The sequence below is a fragment of the Amphiura filiformis genome, unplaced genomic scaffold (assembly GCF_039555335.1).
Source record: "Amphiura filiformis unplaced genomic scaffold, Afil_fr2py scaffold_54, whole genome shotgun sequence".
NCBI classification, from domain to species: Eukaryota; Metazoa; Echinodermata; class Ophiuroidea; order Amphilepidida; family Amphiuridae; genus Amphiura; species Amphiura filiformis.
Window position 1 is genome coordinate 602,738 of NW_027305518.1, and position 16,006 is coordinate 618,743.

At 35.2% G+C, this 16,006-nt stretch overlaps 2 protein-coding genes across 4 annotated transcripts in view; one reads left to right on the top strand and one right to left on the bottom strand.

Moving 5' to 3' along the window:
- Positions 1-12,362, bottom strand: part of LOC140144437 (nuclear receptor-binding protein-like) — a 49,002-nt gene extending 36,640 nt beyond the window's left edge. For all 3 annotated transcript variants that reach the window (XM_072166247.1, XM_072166246.1, XM_072166248.1), the window contains exons 1-5: positions 12,121-12,362; positions 8,764-8,886; positions 7,671-7,778; positions 6,226-6,356; positions 4,225-4,319 (exon numbers count right to left, since the gene is read on the bottom strand). In XM_072166247.1, coding sequence (XP_072022348.1) covers positions 4,225-4,319; positions 6,226-6,356; positions 7,671-7,778; positions 8,764-8,886; positions 12,121-12,246 — 583 coding nt within the window. In that variant the 5' untranslated portion in view covers positions 12,247-12,362. The remainder of the gene's footprint in view (positions 1-4,224; positions 4,320-6,225; positions 6,357-7,670; positions 7,779-8,763; positions 8,887-12,120) is intronic.
- Positions 12,363-14,151: 1,789 nt separating this feature from the next.
- LOC140144419 (inactive hydroxysteroid dehydrogenase-like protein 1) overlaps positions 14,152-16,006 on the top strand; it is a 66,479-nt gene continuing 64,624 nt past the window's right edge. Inside the window, exon 1 of the mRNA XM_072166227.1 lies at positions 14,152-14,365. Coding sequence (XP_072022328.1) covers positions 14,152-14,365 — 214 coding nt within the window. The remainder of the gene's footprint in view (positions 14,366-16,006) is intronic.

The window sequence follows — 16,006 nt, forward strand, 5'->3', positions numbered from 1 at the left end:
TGATCAAAGATTTAGGGGAGTTGGAAAACCAGTTTAAACCAACTACCTCTGATAAACACCCTGAAGTACCATAATCAACATTTCCGGTCAAATATGATGTGTTATCTAACATGGTCAATTTTGAAGCTTAAATACTGATATCGACAAATGAAGGGATTTTCCCCCGATTCCGATCATTCCAAAATCGGCCCGATTCGGAAATCTGATCGGTTCATCACTGCCCTAGTTAATACGATTCACACTCTTGTCTCCTAACATACACATAAGTCACTATATTAAGTAGCAGCATGATATGGCTAGCTAAAATTACATCGGCTGTAAAAAACAACATCATCTACTAAACTAGCAAAGCCAGGGGCAAATAAAAAGATGAATAATGATGCAAGCTTCCAGACAGTATACAGCATTTATATACAGCTATTGATATTTATTATGAGCGTGATGTAAACATGATTCTTTTTTGTAATTGGTCTAGTGTATAAGGACGGATAACAAAGATTGAGTGTCAGCAAATTAACTTGTTGAGATTTTGACGATGCATCCATATTCACAAAGGTACCGTATATAAATGTAGAGAATTTACATTGAACATAATGACTGTCAAAAATGGGTTAAGCGTCTCTCTATATATTCTGCATCCTAATTTTCTCTTCACTGAAATCAGTCAGTGTCCCTGGTGACATATTGTTGGTAGTTTAGAACTATAATCCAATGCAGGGTGGTAGTAAAACCTTAGCACTGAAACCAAGAGATAATGCAAGCAGCCTCCCCATCCCTCCCCACCACCACCACCTCCGATTCTTTATAGTCAATGCATAAACTACAAAGCAGTATTCTTCTCCCGGAATATGCACTGGCTATCATCGTTTGTGAACTGGGAGGGGGCTTTACTGTGGCAGACTATCGGCAGATAATGTGAACAATCAATCAGCGGCAGTGCATCATTACGCAATGGGCCCTTAAAGCAAACAAATGTATCATGTTTCTTACTATACAGGGTCCCCCAGGGCTAGATTTCGTGCCAGTTTGTGGAAATCAAAACCATCTGAGGTGCTTCACTTGCTGCATGATTCAATGAAAGAAATTGATTCTCGCAACAAATGTTACGAGAATCATAAGGAGAATCGATTCAGTGATTTTCGTCGAATCTGAGGCCCTGGTTCCCCCTCTGCCAACCATGGACCTTATGTCAAATAGTGGCACAGTTGGTTTGCACTAATTTTATGATTTTTAAAATAAGGATACTTTTCATATTCTTCTTGCAGATGTACGACCAACATGCAGATATACTGGTTTCCAAATACACAAAACAGTTGGATAGTATTCAGCTTGCAAAGTATTCAACTAAAATTCTTGATTGCATCTCAGCTCTAGGCTATGAAACTAACATATAAATTGTCCAACCTACAATCTTATTATCAGCCACACACACACTAGACCATTTACATTTTTTGAATGCAAGTAAGGCCAAAAAAAAAAGTTGTTTGCTTGCCCTCAACCGACCGACCCTAATTTTGAAAATCAGAAAAAAATGTTTTTTTCTATTTACTGTACAAAAGAATACCGACCCTATTTTTGGAAATTCCTGAAAAAGTTTTTTTTTTCTTTTCAAATTTTTGCATTCTGAAGATGTAAAAAATGTATTTTAGAGCTTGTGTTCAATATTTTAGTTGTTTTGTAATGTTAGTTGATTCATTTTGACACCAATATTGTCTGATTTTTCATATGTTGAGCCTTAATAGTAGATTTTGATAGTAATTAAAAAAAAAAAAAAAAAGAATTCCCGACCGACCAACCCAGTTGTTAAAATTCATTTGAGGGCAAGCAAACAATTTTTTTTTCTTGGCCTAATCAGCATCAGCATCATAAACAAATAACAATATTACAATGATAATGGCAAAGAAAATGTGATCAACAAGTTAGAACTGATGTGCTCAAGTACACATGTATGTGCGTGTTACTTCTGACTCTTTTTTTTTTATAAGGGATGTAATGGGGTACAAGAGCTCACTTTCCTGAATATCATCCTAGCCCTCGGTGGGTCCCTTAAACATTTTTTGCTCTTTTAACGCTTAAATACCTTGATTTCTTTTTTTTTTTAAATTACCGTATTCGTTCCAATAAGCGCCCACCCAGGGTATTTTCAATTTGCTTAAGGGTACCATTAATGTTGAAGTGACCGATAGATGTCGATACAGTGAAATAGCTGTAGGACTACAAGTCCTGCGTAAACTTGCAATACATTTTCTGCATCAAAAAAGCTACTAGAACATCTTAGGACCCTTTTATAATGTCAATTTGTCCCTAATAAACGCCCCTCATGAAAAAATAGGTAAATGAGGTAAAAAAAATAAGCACCCACCCAAAATGACTTTGTTAAGCGCCATGGGCGCTTATTGGAATGAATACGGTACCTTAAAAAAAGATGATAAAAAAATAAAAATCTCATTTTCAGATTTTTTTTTGATTTTCTAAGACCCTGATTTCCAGAAACTTGGCAAAAAGGGGTAACTGGGTGAGTGGGATCACACATCCCTGTCACCTATTTTCAGTGAGTACCCCCTCCAGTGTATCAACATTGCACGTAATTACTTCAAAGTGGCAAAAACTGAGAAAATACCTGCATAAAAACAACACACTAGCTTTGTTAAACAGAATGTGTAGGCCTTTGGTGAATGTATGAATGTTTATAAGCAAATGGATGGGCATGGATGGGTGTAGCTTTTTATCATGTGTGCATATGGTGATCTGTTTCTCTTTGTCTCAGTGCATGCCCAATTATACTGACCAATAATAATGCAAAGCAATTCTGACATGAGTAGCCAAGAAGATACAAATGCTTTATCCACCTTTAACTGCATCAAATTAATTATTAAGTACAATTTTATTATTTATAGTATGCTTCGCTTTAGCCTTATTATTATTATTAAAAATTAATATATGGGTGAGCATGGTTACCACAGAAAATGAGAATGTGCTTCTTATGGACTCATTAAATACATAACACAACAAAACATACATGATATTAGAATTCCAAACACTGTATAAATAGAAGTGCTACCACTCACTCAATGCAACATTCCACAAAATTATCAACATATATTGATTTCTTGAGAACAGAGTTTATGTACATGTGTGTCATTTTGATTCTTGCATACTGGCAATAGATTACTTTAAAATGGTCCCTTTATAACTCAGAGGTAAAATTTCATTTCGCAGAGAATCCATTTGGATTCTCACATCAGCATTTTAACATATTCTTTAGATTTTCCCAGCATCACCGAGAATCCAATTTGGATTCTCATAACAGCATTTTAACATATTCTTTGTTTCAGCATCACCGAGAATCCAATTTGGATTCTCACAACAGCATTTTAACATATCTTTAGATTCTCCCAGCATTTACATTAACCACTTCAACAAATCTATAAGAATCTCTTTAAATTCACGCAAATCAGTAATAGGAGAATCTCTGCATGAATATATTCTCATCAAATTTCTAGGCCTGTAACCGGTGAAGTGCTGTATGTGATTACGCAGAGCGCTGGTAGCGACCCTGACAACTATGCACCTGTTTGCAAGAATTGATAGTCACCCTCTACAGTCCATCCAATACAAGGGTTGGCTTAAAGTTATCGTGGATTTGTCACTATGCAAAAACCAAAAGGTTGACACTAGTATTGTTTAATTACTGATTCAATATTGTCTCAAGAAAACTTAACCCAACATTTGAATATCGTAATGGATGCTTCATTAAATAATTACAATATTTTCTTCTTTTTTTTCTTTCAAAAAAAGAATCCATAACAAATTTGTCATGATTGTGATATCAAAAAACACAATGAGAATCGTGATTTCTGCATGGAGCTGAACAAGCAGATTTATTTTCCGGATAAAATGAATCTCTTAGTGAAATATTGGTATTTGTTTAGTTCATTGTTTTCAAATAAACAATAAATGATGTAAGAGATTATTTTGACTGTGCAATTTCTCTGACCCCCATTTTCTAAATCAAGAAAAAACATGTAACATGCTATTTACACAGAAACATACAGCTACATGTATACAACTCTATATGCAGAAATCATGACAATATTTCACATAAAACAGCAATGTTGCATTGAACCAATGAAAAGATGATCCCAGTGAAAGAGAATAAAAAAAATCAAACCAACCAACAAAGAAACCAAACAAACTTGTGCGAAAAAAAGTAGACTATCTTACCTGAACCGATTTTGATGAGACCGTTATGCTGAATGAATGTTGTGTCTGTTGTGAGATTACCGTGGACTATAGGTGGGTCACAGGAATGCAAATAACTAGAGAGGGATAAGTAGATATAATAACAGCCATATACAACTTAGGATTGAAAACAAATATATCGCTATCCTCAGCAGGATCCAAGATGTGGAACTCATCACTTCTAAGAAATAACTTTAAAGAGTATAGACGACTTGATATGTTATGTCATTGTCTGGCAGTATGCGCGCAAATTATGGCAATTTCCATTGTTTGCTCAGGGCATGTGCATTCTAAATAGCCCACCACATTTCATATAGTACAAGAAAGCCATTGAACAGTGTAGCGGTTCGTTCAAGCATATCGATAGACCAATCCCTCGCCTTTTGTTGATAAACAATGATGTCAAGTAGTCTATAGTTATGTTGAATTATACTGAGACATTAGATAGGTAAAGATACTGCCAATGCATGCTTTAAGTGTCTGGCTGTTTTTTGGCATATATGCTCTGATCAGCTCGTAATCGGCGGGACTCATAAAATCAGGGATTAATACACAATAGTGTACAAACAGCTTGGCGCAGCGCCTACGCAATCCATGTTTTGCGTATTGCTTGACAGACACGAGCTTTTGTGAATTTACACAAGACTTAAGGGCTGGGGTATGAACGTTTGGACAGTATTTATTTTGGGACATTAGAGCACATCAGACATATCGAATTGCTTTCTGAATACGAAAAATGTCTTTCTGATATCAAATAATTTTGATTTTTGAAATTCGCAATTTAATACACATTTTATGGCAAATCATTAAAAATTGATATTTTTGATATTTAACAGCACTTTCGAAATAAACTTTATAAATCTGATGATTTATACTTAACGTGTATGTACATGTAGGTGGGATGAAATGCCGATGATCAATTGAAAATTATGACCTTTACGTATTGAAGATATGGATTTTTTTCCCAAAACACCAAAAAAAATTAGGTCTTTTGGGAAAAAATCTATATCTTCAATATGAAAGGTCAAAATTTTCAATTGACCGTCGACTTTTCCTCCCTGCTACATACACTTTAAGAATATATCATTAGATTTATATAATTTACTTCGAGGACTGCTATATATCAAAAATTTGGAAAATATCAAATTTGTATAATTTGTCATAAGATTTGTATTATATTGTGATTTTCAAAAATGAAAATTATTTGATATCAGAAAGACATGCTTCAGATTCAGAATGCAATTCGATAGGTCTGAGGTGCTCTCATGTCCTTAAAAATACTGTCGAAACGCATAATAAACGCTCATTTTAGATCCCTAAAGTTGGGACTTAACTGCTGCACACAGTAATAAAAACTGAATAATTCTCGCTTATTACGAGCTGATCATAGTATTGAACAGACTCCCTGTTATAATTTGTTATGTAAGTTAACTATTCCTACAAGTCTGTATTTTCCTTCCCAGCACTATATGCTGGTACCATTTATACGCTTGAGTGGAGAGAAACAAATTAGAGGATTAAGGTCTTGTATTTAAGTACATTTCATAAATGGCACTGCCAGGATTCAAACCTGGAAGCTGCCAATCATGAGTGGAAACCCCTTTAGCTATTAATACCCAAAATAATCATGACCGCATAAACTACCAGATTGATCTTATGAATTTGTGACTATTTGTGCCATTTGGTGATTTGTTTGATCTTAAAATTGTCAAATTTGGTACATTTTATACAAGCGTACAATCTGTACATGCACATGTGCTAAAATGGCAAACATGGGAGCCATCTTACGAAGATAAATTTTAACTTTATAATAAAATCACACCGACTTATTTATGCTAAATTAATCATTTTAGTCAAATCTGGACAAAATTTCAATACTCATTTGAAATTCTTTAGTAATTTACTGTTGACATACCTACCATACCAGAGAAGTGTAGTACCGGTACCTGTGTAACACCACACCATACGTCACAAAAAACTTACCTTAATGCTGACAATATCTGTGTGCACCATCTTTTCCAAGACTTGTCACCAATGGAACGCTTATCTTTTTTTATTCTCATCAGAAACTGTCTTAGTGACCCTGAAGACATGTATTCTGTGATGAAAATAACCTGCAAGTGTTTGGAGAGGAATAAGAATAATTAGACAAACACGGACATCCAATTTTTGATAAGAATTTATGCAGTACTTGCCTGCTGTGGAAAGCGACCCCCCCACCCGGTGATCTGGCATAACGATTCCTCCAAGTTGCTAGTTATCCAACCCAGCACTTTTCTTAATCAGAAACTTCCAGAGGAAATTCAGTACGATAGTAATAGAAACTTGATCATTCCCCACTTACACTCTTTGGGAAGTTATGCAAGGAAAAAGCCCCTGTCAAAATAATTATTAAATTTTCAGCATTTGGTAAAAATAAATCAAATTTTAGACACATTTAAAGCTTTTTATCCCTCCCCCACGAACAAATCACTTTGAAACCCCTCCCAATTGTTCCTCCTGAAAACAATACCTGATACTGCCACTGATGTGCAGACAATCAATAAATATGTTCACTATTTCTACATGAAAACACAGGGACTGAAAATGAGAAAAGACCTTTAGAATGCTCTTCTGGTCTCTTCAAGAAGAGCTTTTAGAAGAGCAGTTTGCACTAAGGCTGGCATTTTCGGTCGGGTAAACGGTACCCGCCTGAGATTACATTACCCGGTAGGAAATACCCTCCCAGGTACCCAGAAATCAAAAAAAAAAAAAAAAAAAAAATTTTTTTTTTTTTTTTTTTTTTTTTTTTTTCGGTTTTGTAGTGTCTCTTTACCTATACTAAATGCTTGGATCATTCATGGTTGACCTAAAAAAAAAAAATAATAAAAAAAAATTCAAGATATTTTGTTATTTTTTATATGAAAATTGATAATTTGTATTCATGTCATAGTCTATTAATGATTTCAAAATGCATTCAAATTCAATACATTTTGAAATCATTAATAGACTATGACATGAATACAAATTATCAATTTTCATATAAAAAATAACAAAATATCTTGAATTTTTTTTTTTTTTTTTTTTTTTTTTTTTTTTAGGTCAACCATGAATGATCCTGGCATTTAGGTTTAGGTCCAGAGACACTACAAACCGAAAAAAACCGAAAAAAAATAAAACTTAAAAAAAAAAATAAAAAAAATTTTTTTTTTTTTTTTTTTTGTTTTTTCGGTACCCAGTTACACGCCCGAAAAATGCGGCGGGTACCCGGGTACAAAATTACCCGAAAATGCCAGGCCTAGTTTGCACATGTGGTCATTAAAGCATAATGAATTTAACTAGTCATCCAGAGGATCTATAAATCGCTCTTGCAAATACAACTTAAGAAGAGCTGTAGAGGAGTGATTGCTCTCACTCTTCTCAAAAGACAGTCCCTGATAACATCTTACCCTAGGTTTCTCCTTGTCTGACTTTGTATCTGTCCAATACTTGTGGAATTTGACAATATTGGGATGCTCTAGTTGTATTAGATTGTCAAAGACTACTTTGATTTTATCCTGGAAAAACAAAAACATTGAAAAATAAGTTCAGTCATACATTTTATACAGTAGTGAAACTACTATTTTAACCTTCATTCTTTTCCCATATGATTAACTGTTAAACCAGCAGGGACAACACACATTGCGATTTACTTCTCTTTTTACTAAAACATTAAAAATACAGGTTCTTGGACGTGTTTCAAATTAGAGAATAAACGATATGAATTTTTGTTTTTACTCTCCTCTGTACGTGTGATAGACGACTGGACAGGTCCAATATTTTGAGTATGGATTAGTGCTGTCGTCGGCACCGTTTTTTTATGTCGACATGTTGATATAATTCGTGTGTCGACATAAAAAAAATTCTAACAACATTTTTAGAATTTTTTTTATGTCGACATGTCGGGATATGTGCCGATGTTGACATTATGTCGACATAAGGCATGTCGACGACAGCACTATTATAGATGATAAAAATATTGGACCTGACCTGCCTGTTGTCTATCACATGGTAGAGGATAGTAAACACAAAAATTCATATTGTTTTATTTAGCAAAAAATAAGTTACCGTCATGAAAACACCCCTTTTTGTGAAAATTGTGATTTATGAAAGAAACTTGTTTGCCATTTTAGTTGCGCCTACTGCGACCTCGTTCGTGTATTACGCTTTAGTACGTGCTACATGCTCGCGCCTAGACAAGCGTCTTCCGCGATGACACAGCTGCTGCCATCTATTGTGTGATAGATGGCATGCAGAAACCAATGAAATTCAGTGCTAACCAGCTAAGTCACATCCACTGACTAAGAATGAATATTTGATTGAATATGGAAAATTTATATTTTTATTCCCAGTCAGGTTAAACTGCATGTTTAGATTTGAGCTGTGTTTCATCAGACAAAACATCATATCATATCTTTTGTTTAATCAAAAATACATTGTACAGTAATACTCTTTTTCTGACATTAAGTGCACATATTGTTTAGATATGTGTGATGAAGTTACCTCTTGTGCTTTGAAATCTCTCCTGGCAGAAAACTGTACTTCATTCCATACTACTTCCACTCCTTCTTCTGTATCCATGGCCAGGTAGGCCACATCAATGCCGGGCACATCCCGTTGAGTTACCTGAAAATAAATCATAACAAGTAAATTAGACAAATCTGTTTCCATAGCCAAGTATGCTACATCAATGCCGGGCATATCGCGTTGAGTTACCCGAAAATACATGTAAATCATAACAAATAAATTAGACAAATCTGTTTCCATAGACAAATCTGTTTCCATAGCCAGGCACATCACGTTGAGTTACCTGAAAATAAATCATAACAAGTACCGTAGACTAATTAAGCGATGTGTAAATTGTAGGGGTGTCTCGTTTACGTTTCACATTTAACCAACCGTAAAATGCACTATCCGTTTAGGAAAATAACTAACCGTTAAACGTTAAAAAAAGTTTTGGCGACTTTAGAGAACCTCAAATAAATGCCCGGGCGTTGCATTTTTCCAAAAGGAGCGTTTTATTGGAAATGAATTGAAAAAGTAAAAAAACTTTAAAATCGGGTTAAAATTTCCGATGGTGCTCCTATAGAAAGGAGGGATTTACAAGTACCTAATAAATGGTGGCGCCCACAGAACAGCATGGTTAATGACATTTTCGTGGTAAATACAACAAATAAGTGCATCATCAAGCAATAATCTGGTGAAATTCTACCATAATTAGGCAATGAAATGGACGGAAGTTTGAGTCGTAGTAGGTTTTGTCCATGCAATTGAATTTAAAGATCGTCAATGACTGATGCAAGTTTTAAAAGCTTACTCAAAGTCAAACTTTGAGAGGAGAGGAGAGCGTGGCCTAGCGGTTAAGGCATAGGACTGTGAACCCAAGGGTCAAGGGTTCGAATCCCAGGTCCGGCTCTTTGTGTCCTTGAGCAAGACACTTCACTCTACTTGCTTAGTGCTTCGGAGGGCACTTTAAGCTGTCGGTCCCGTATGTACATGCATATTTTCTCACATTAATGTAGTGTGCACGTTAAAGAACGCCACAGGCTATTCGAAAAAGAGCAGGGGATCATCCCGGTCATGTTGACTGTACGGTTCAAAATACACTCATCTACTCTAGGTTCCAGAGTAAAAAAAAAAAATAAGTACAGCTTGTCTGTACGCAGTGCGACAATACTCATACATATGAGGGAGGCACTTATAAGGAAGAAGAAGAAACGATATGGCATGGAATTTGGAAATGTTTGCATTTTTGTCAATTTTTCGTTCGTTTATCAGAGGGGGAGTGTTTATTACAGACAATACGGTAGGTCCAGTGGTTCGCCAAAAACTTTGAAATAAAGATTTTTTTTTACATACATGTACGTTTACACAGTTAACCGACCGGATTGTGGTCCATTTAAATGGTTAGACAAATTACCGTTAATTTACACCCCTAGTAAATTGTGCCCCCCTCCCGAATAATGAAAGAATAGATACCCCTCATGATACAGTAAATAACAAAAGAAATTATTCCACAATAGAGATTAGAGAGTGGTCAACAGAAATGCGTCATCTTCAAAAAGGAAAATGGCCATAACTCCCTTATACTTTGGTGTATTCAGCTGGGGTTTTCACCATTCAATTTCGTTTTTTGATACTCTTTCCATAGATACCAAACTTTTTTTTTGAACTTTTTGTTCAACTAACCCCAACAAATTTGGTATCCATGGAAAGAGCATCAAAAAAGAAAGAGAATGGTAAAAACCCCAGCTGAATACACCAAAGTACACTGTATAAGGGAGAAAGCCCATTTTCCTTAAATTGATGATGACACATTTCTGTCTGTCAACTTCTGGTAGATATGAAATGATGGAAACATGCAGCATCCAATCAATAACACAGTAAAAACATGTCATAATGTGGCTACCGAACGAATCTGCAGATGAAACTGTCAGTAAGCTTTAACTGTCTTAAAAACACACCAAAGTTTCATTAAATCACCTGAACAAAAATGCAATCTTAATATCTTAATGAGAAATTTACACGATTTTGATGTTAAAAATGTAGTAAAAACACAATTTTTTGGTGATCAAATGATGTCTTGTGTGGTATGACTGGAAAGATCGCAAAATTTTGCTTTAGTTGATGTCTTGATGATGTAAAATAATAAATATTCATGAGTTGGGCGAGAATATACGAGTTAAAACGAGAGCCCATCATCATGCCATGCTAAAATAGCAGACGAAAAAATGGCATCGCCCAAGTCACTTGGTCAGTGGGAAATTACTCCGTGGACTCGTGGAGCACCAACTTTGGATCATAATTTTACACTTTTCAGCATTGTATTCTTTCTCAAATTGGACATGTTTGTTGTTGTTGAGATTATTATTTTTTCTCTAGACTTAGCCTTTAGGAAATAATTCCAATCTGTATTTCATTCATTCATTCATTCATTTTATTTTTCATCATCATCAATACATACATAATCAGCATAACACTAACAGAAATAAACTATGTTGAAAATAATGATGTGATGAGGTAGATGCATTACAAAGCCAAAGGCCTGAAAGACAATGCATCACCTTTCTATTTCTAAGGCCCTTCACAATTGAGTCTTAGTTTCCCGTTTCATGGTTGAAAACAAGGGATGAGGCGACTTTTAATTATTAATTATTAATTATCTATTATTTTCTTTATTTTAAAACAAGTGGTCGCATCCTACATCAACCTGTTTTGATCTGAACATGCATTTAATTATTTTACAACTATGTTTGATTTTGTATAAAGTAAAAGTCAGAAAGTAGCAAATGGAAGTCATTAAAAGTTATATTAAAAGAGAAAATCCAAAATAAAAATAAAATAATTAAATATTTTGCAATTCTCTACTTTGCGAGTCTTTGGACGCGCGCGGGAAACAGGAAACTAAGAATTAATTGTAAAGGGCCTTACATTTTAAAAATCATATATAATAAGTTTAGATATTTACACAAGAAAGAAAAAATCAGTAAAAAAAAAAATAGAGTTTAGAGTTTGCAGTTCTAAATCATGTAAATGGTATGATTTCGGGAGGTAGTTTCTACACAGTAACACTAACAGATACAAATTACAAAATCGTCATTTCACCGGACTCGCTCACGTTAGCAAATTCGTGATTACCGATTCTCGAGGAAAAAAATATAAAAACTACCTGCTTTCAAAAATATCATTTTAAATCGTAACTTTATATAAAGCACCTGGTCAAATTTTATGTTTCAAACATCATTTTAATCAAACAATGTTGTACTGTACATACAAATATATGCTGAAATAAATGACATACGGTACCATGCATTTTATTTTTAATGTATTTTAAAACATGATCGTGTAAATTGAGCTTACCTTCACACGTCGTTTTTGCCACCTTCCACAGGGACTTTCCTCTAAAATGTCTCTTTCATCTTCACTTTCATCGTCACTATCGTGTGAGGATTCCACTCTTTCATCATTGGCCCCGGTAGTCGTCATTATTTGACCAAATTCTATTCCAAATCAGCTCTGCAAATACATTTTCCTACTTTTATCTGCCATGATCGCTGATGAAAAGAAAAATATATTTTGGGTTGGACGCTTCGCTGGTTTTCTATTTTTTCTAATTTGAAATGTGTAGAAAAAGAAATGTGGGAACCAAATTAATTGTTGCATACGACCGTGCTCTTCATGCAGTTTGAATATCTAAATAAAATAGAGAACAAATGTCTTTATTTTAAATAATTTTAGATCACAAACATCATGAAAAATAATCAAAACTTAATTATTATTATTATTTTATTTTATTATTTAAAGACAAAAAATGTTATTGAAAATTATATTTAAACAACATTTCCTGAACCTAGCTCGGAATAACGTTTTCATAGACAGCACGAACTGAGAACACTCATGCACATATAATAAGTAGTCACTCATTTTATTCACAGGAGCACATGAACATGATTATAATTTTATTTTAGGGGCTGTCATTCGGAATGGGGGTCATGAATTATGCCTACACACAGACATTTATACTGGGGGGTCATAGAATTTTTATACCAAAAATAGGGGTTATAATTTTCATAACCAAAAATAGGGTTTTAGAATTATTAAGGGCTGGTGACTCAAAATTTCCATTTTATTATTTCCAATTATTATTTTGTGCATACAATTTTATAGTTATATAGGCCTAATGCAAATTTGTGCTTGGACCTTTTAATATGCTCCACTCACTTTCTTCACACTTTTAGTTTGTGCGCATTCCGTGCCTTAGTTCTGGCGGCAACATGGGCAAAGATTGTCTTGAGTCTGTGTAGGGAGAAGGGAGGGGGTCATAAAATTTTCGACCCAAGATAGGGGGGGGGGGGGCATAAAAAATTTAGCCCACAATCAGGCGGCGAGTGGCATGATGGTCGGAGAGAACTGGCAAAACCGCTCGGCCGTATGGCATTTTCCATATAGGCCTACGTAGTACTCTGTTTTGTGGGGTTCATTATCGAACCCCAACCGTGACGGGTTTAGCTTGTATTTATGTTATTTATTAGCATAGGCCTATTTGTTTGTGATATATCAAGCGTTTTAAAATTTCAAAATAATCCCATTCAATTGAATTTAGAGAATGCCCGGCGCATACCACCTGCCCACAATGGCTTCTGGCCTACTAAAATTGGCTATGATGTAATGCATCATTAAATGGATCTGGCTTGTGATTGGTCGCTCAGGTCTCGTTATGGTTTTTCCTCCGGGCACCTGCCATTACCATTAATAACTACATGGTACAATACCGGCAACAATGCCGCCTTTTGTGTTGTGTAATTGCATGAGCGCGTCAGTAAGTGCATGAGCGCGTCTTGGACTGATAAACAAGTATGATTGACAGTGCGTGTGTTAGGGACTTTGCCCGTTCAAAGTCCTGATTAGAATGCAATGTCCATAGTCGATAACTCGGGATTTTTGTGATTAATAAACTGGTAGATTCTAAAATCAAAATTTTTCAGTATTGAAGTGCCAATATAATTATGACATTATGATATGTTGCATTCAGTAATATAAGCCTATTATGTACACTTTACTTTTACTGTCACTAATATAATTAGGCCTATATAAACTTTTTCTTCACAATTTTATACTGAGTATTTTGATGTAATAAATATCAGTATAATTTCGAGTTCAACTGAATACTTTCCATCATGAAAACATCCCGGGGATAACATGCTTTTATTTATCAAAAATAGACAATGGCATAGCCAACCTCTACCCCCCCCCCCCCACAGGGGGCCCAGACTCATTGCACAGCCCCTATTGCACAGCCCTTTGATACGCGGTGATTGATAAGGTGATTGAATGCTCTTCAACATCTTGTTAGCGGCTATTTAGTTTCCATGCAAGGTGTAGGTGAAAAACATGGCGGCCTCTATAGACAGTTTTAATTTTTTATTTGACGAAATTTCAAAGAGCTTTCAAGTGTATAACGAAGCTTTTGCACTCTTAGGTGCATACTATGTGACGCAAAGAACTGTTCGAACTATCTACAAATTTCAAAGGGAAATCAGGGTTCATTTTTGGTCTAGGGTCGGCGGAAATGCAGACTACGTTCGTCAGTTCGGAGAATGGGCAGGTAAGCTTAAAGGTGAACCTCATTGAAAATAAAGTTATATATCAATGGAAAGCTTATGATGTCAGGAAGCAGAAAAGAATATTTTTTATTTGCATAGCGTACCAGGCTAGACATAATCTCCATGCAAAGATTGGATTTTGCCACCCCCTAAATTACAAAACGAAATCGTTCAAATTGGGCGCTTTCGTTGATGACGTCAGCCCAGGGACACACAGTTACTTCCGGGTTTGATTGTAAACACAATGTCCGTGTATTACTGTGGCATGCATCGGGCCAATGCACGCAGTCAGTCATTGTCAACTTACTTTACATGAAAAATATCTTCAATAAAATAAGAATAATATGAAGGAAATATCATGATCAAATTAAGAATGAAGTTCCTGAATAAAGTGTGTGGATTTAAAAATGGGGAAGTGCTGGCCGGGGGATTTGGGATAGGCCAAACCATCCACGGGGGAATATTACAGTAAAGCACGAAGAGCGAAGATTCGCCGAAGGAACCGGAATGAAAACAGATTACAAAAAAATAACTGCTAGTGCTACCAGTTCAGATCGTCACACCAAGTTGAGATGAACTTATCACAATGAGAAAATGAAGGAATAGAATAAGGTACATGTACAGGATTTTTTAATTATTTCTTAGCTTTACAACCGGTCATGTATGATAGGCGAGCTCGTATATAGATACATACGGGATGAGCTCAGTGACTGACTGAGTCTCACTACGCCGAGTGTTTGGTATCTGCGACTGTACTGTACTTGCAGACAAAATGACCAATTTGATATTCACATTCTGATATTTCCAACTTATTGCTACTTCATCAGCAAAATTTATTCCTGTAAATGTTCCAAATATAAGGGAACGATTGATCAAATTTGCTGAAACACCCCATGAAACACAGAGGACGAAGCCCGAAGCGAGTCGCTGTGTTTGTGCATATCCGCCCCTGCACTTCAGCAGCAATTTACGCATCGTGTTCGGTAATCCATAAAACATGAATGCTTCACTTTTTCAGTACCATACATGTACACTGATTGTACTATCATTAAAGAATCATGACACAAGTGACAATATTTTAATTTTATTCAGATTTCAGAATTCCATCAAATAACGGTCTACTAAGCCTAAACTGTATTTATTTTAAAATAAAGTATCTGCCCGAGTATCTGTTTCTTTCAATCGCGATTGTGTGGAAAGAATGTATTACATGTCGTACGCTAAATATGAAAACCTTTATATGGGCTGGATTTGATGCAATCGGCGGTTTTTATTAATTTTGGATTACTGCAAGACGATATTTTTTAATCAGACATTTTACAATGAATCAAGAATATATAGGGAATGTCACAAACAAGTATTTAATTTGTTATTCGATCATGTTTATTCAGTCAATGACATCGGTAGCAGCAAGCATTTGCGCATGGGATTGATCCCAGCGAAATTCAAACTCAATTACCCAGTTATACCCAGCCAGTTATGACTAATTTTGTCAAAAATTTACGGAAAATTTATGTGTTGACAATAATTCTATTATTTCTAATATATATAGAAGGAACCAGCAACTTGAAGATTCCTCTAATTTCAAGCTTTATTGTGAAAATCAGACTTGCCGGGCAGCTTGCAAAGTACAGGAAGCAAGT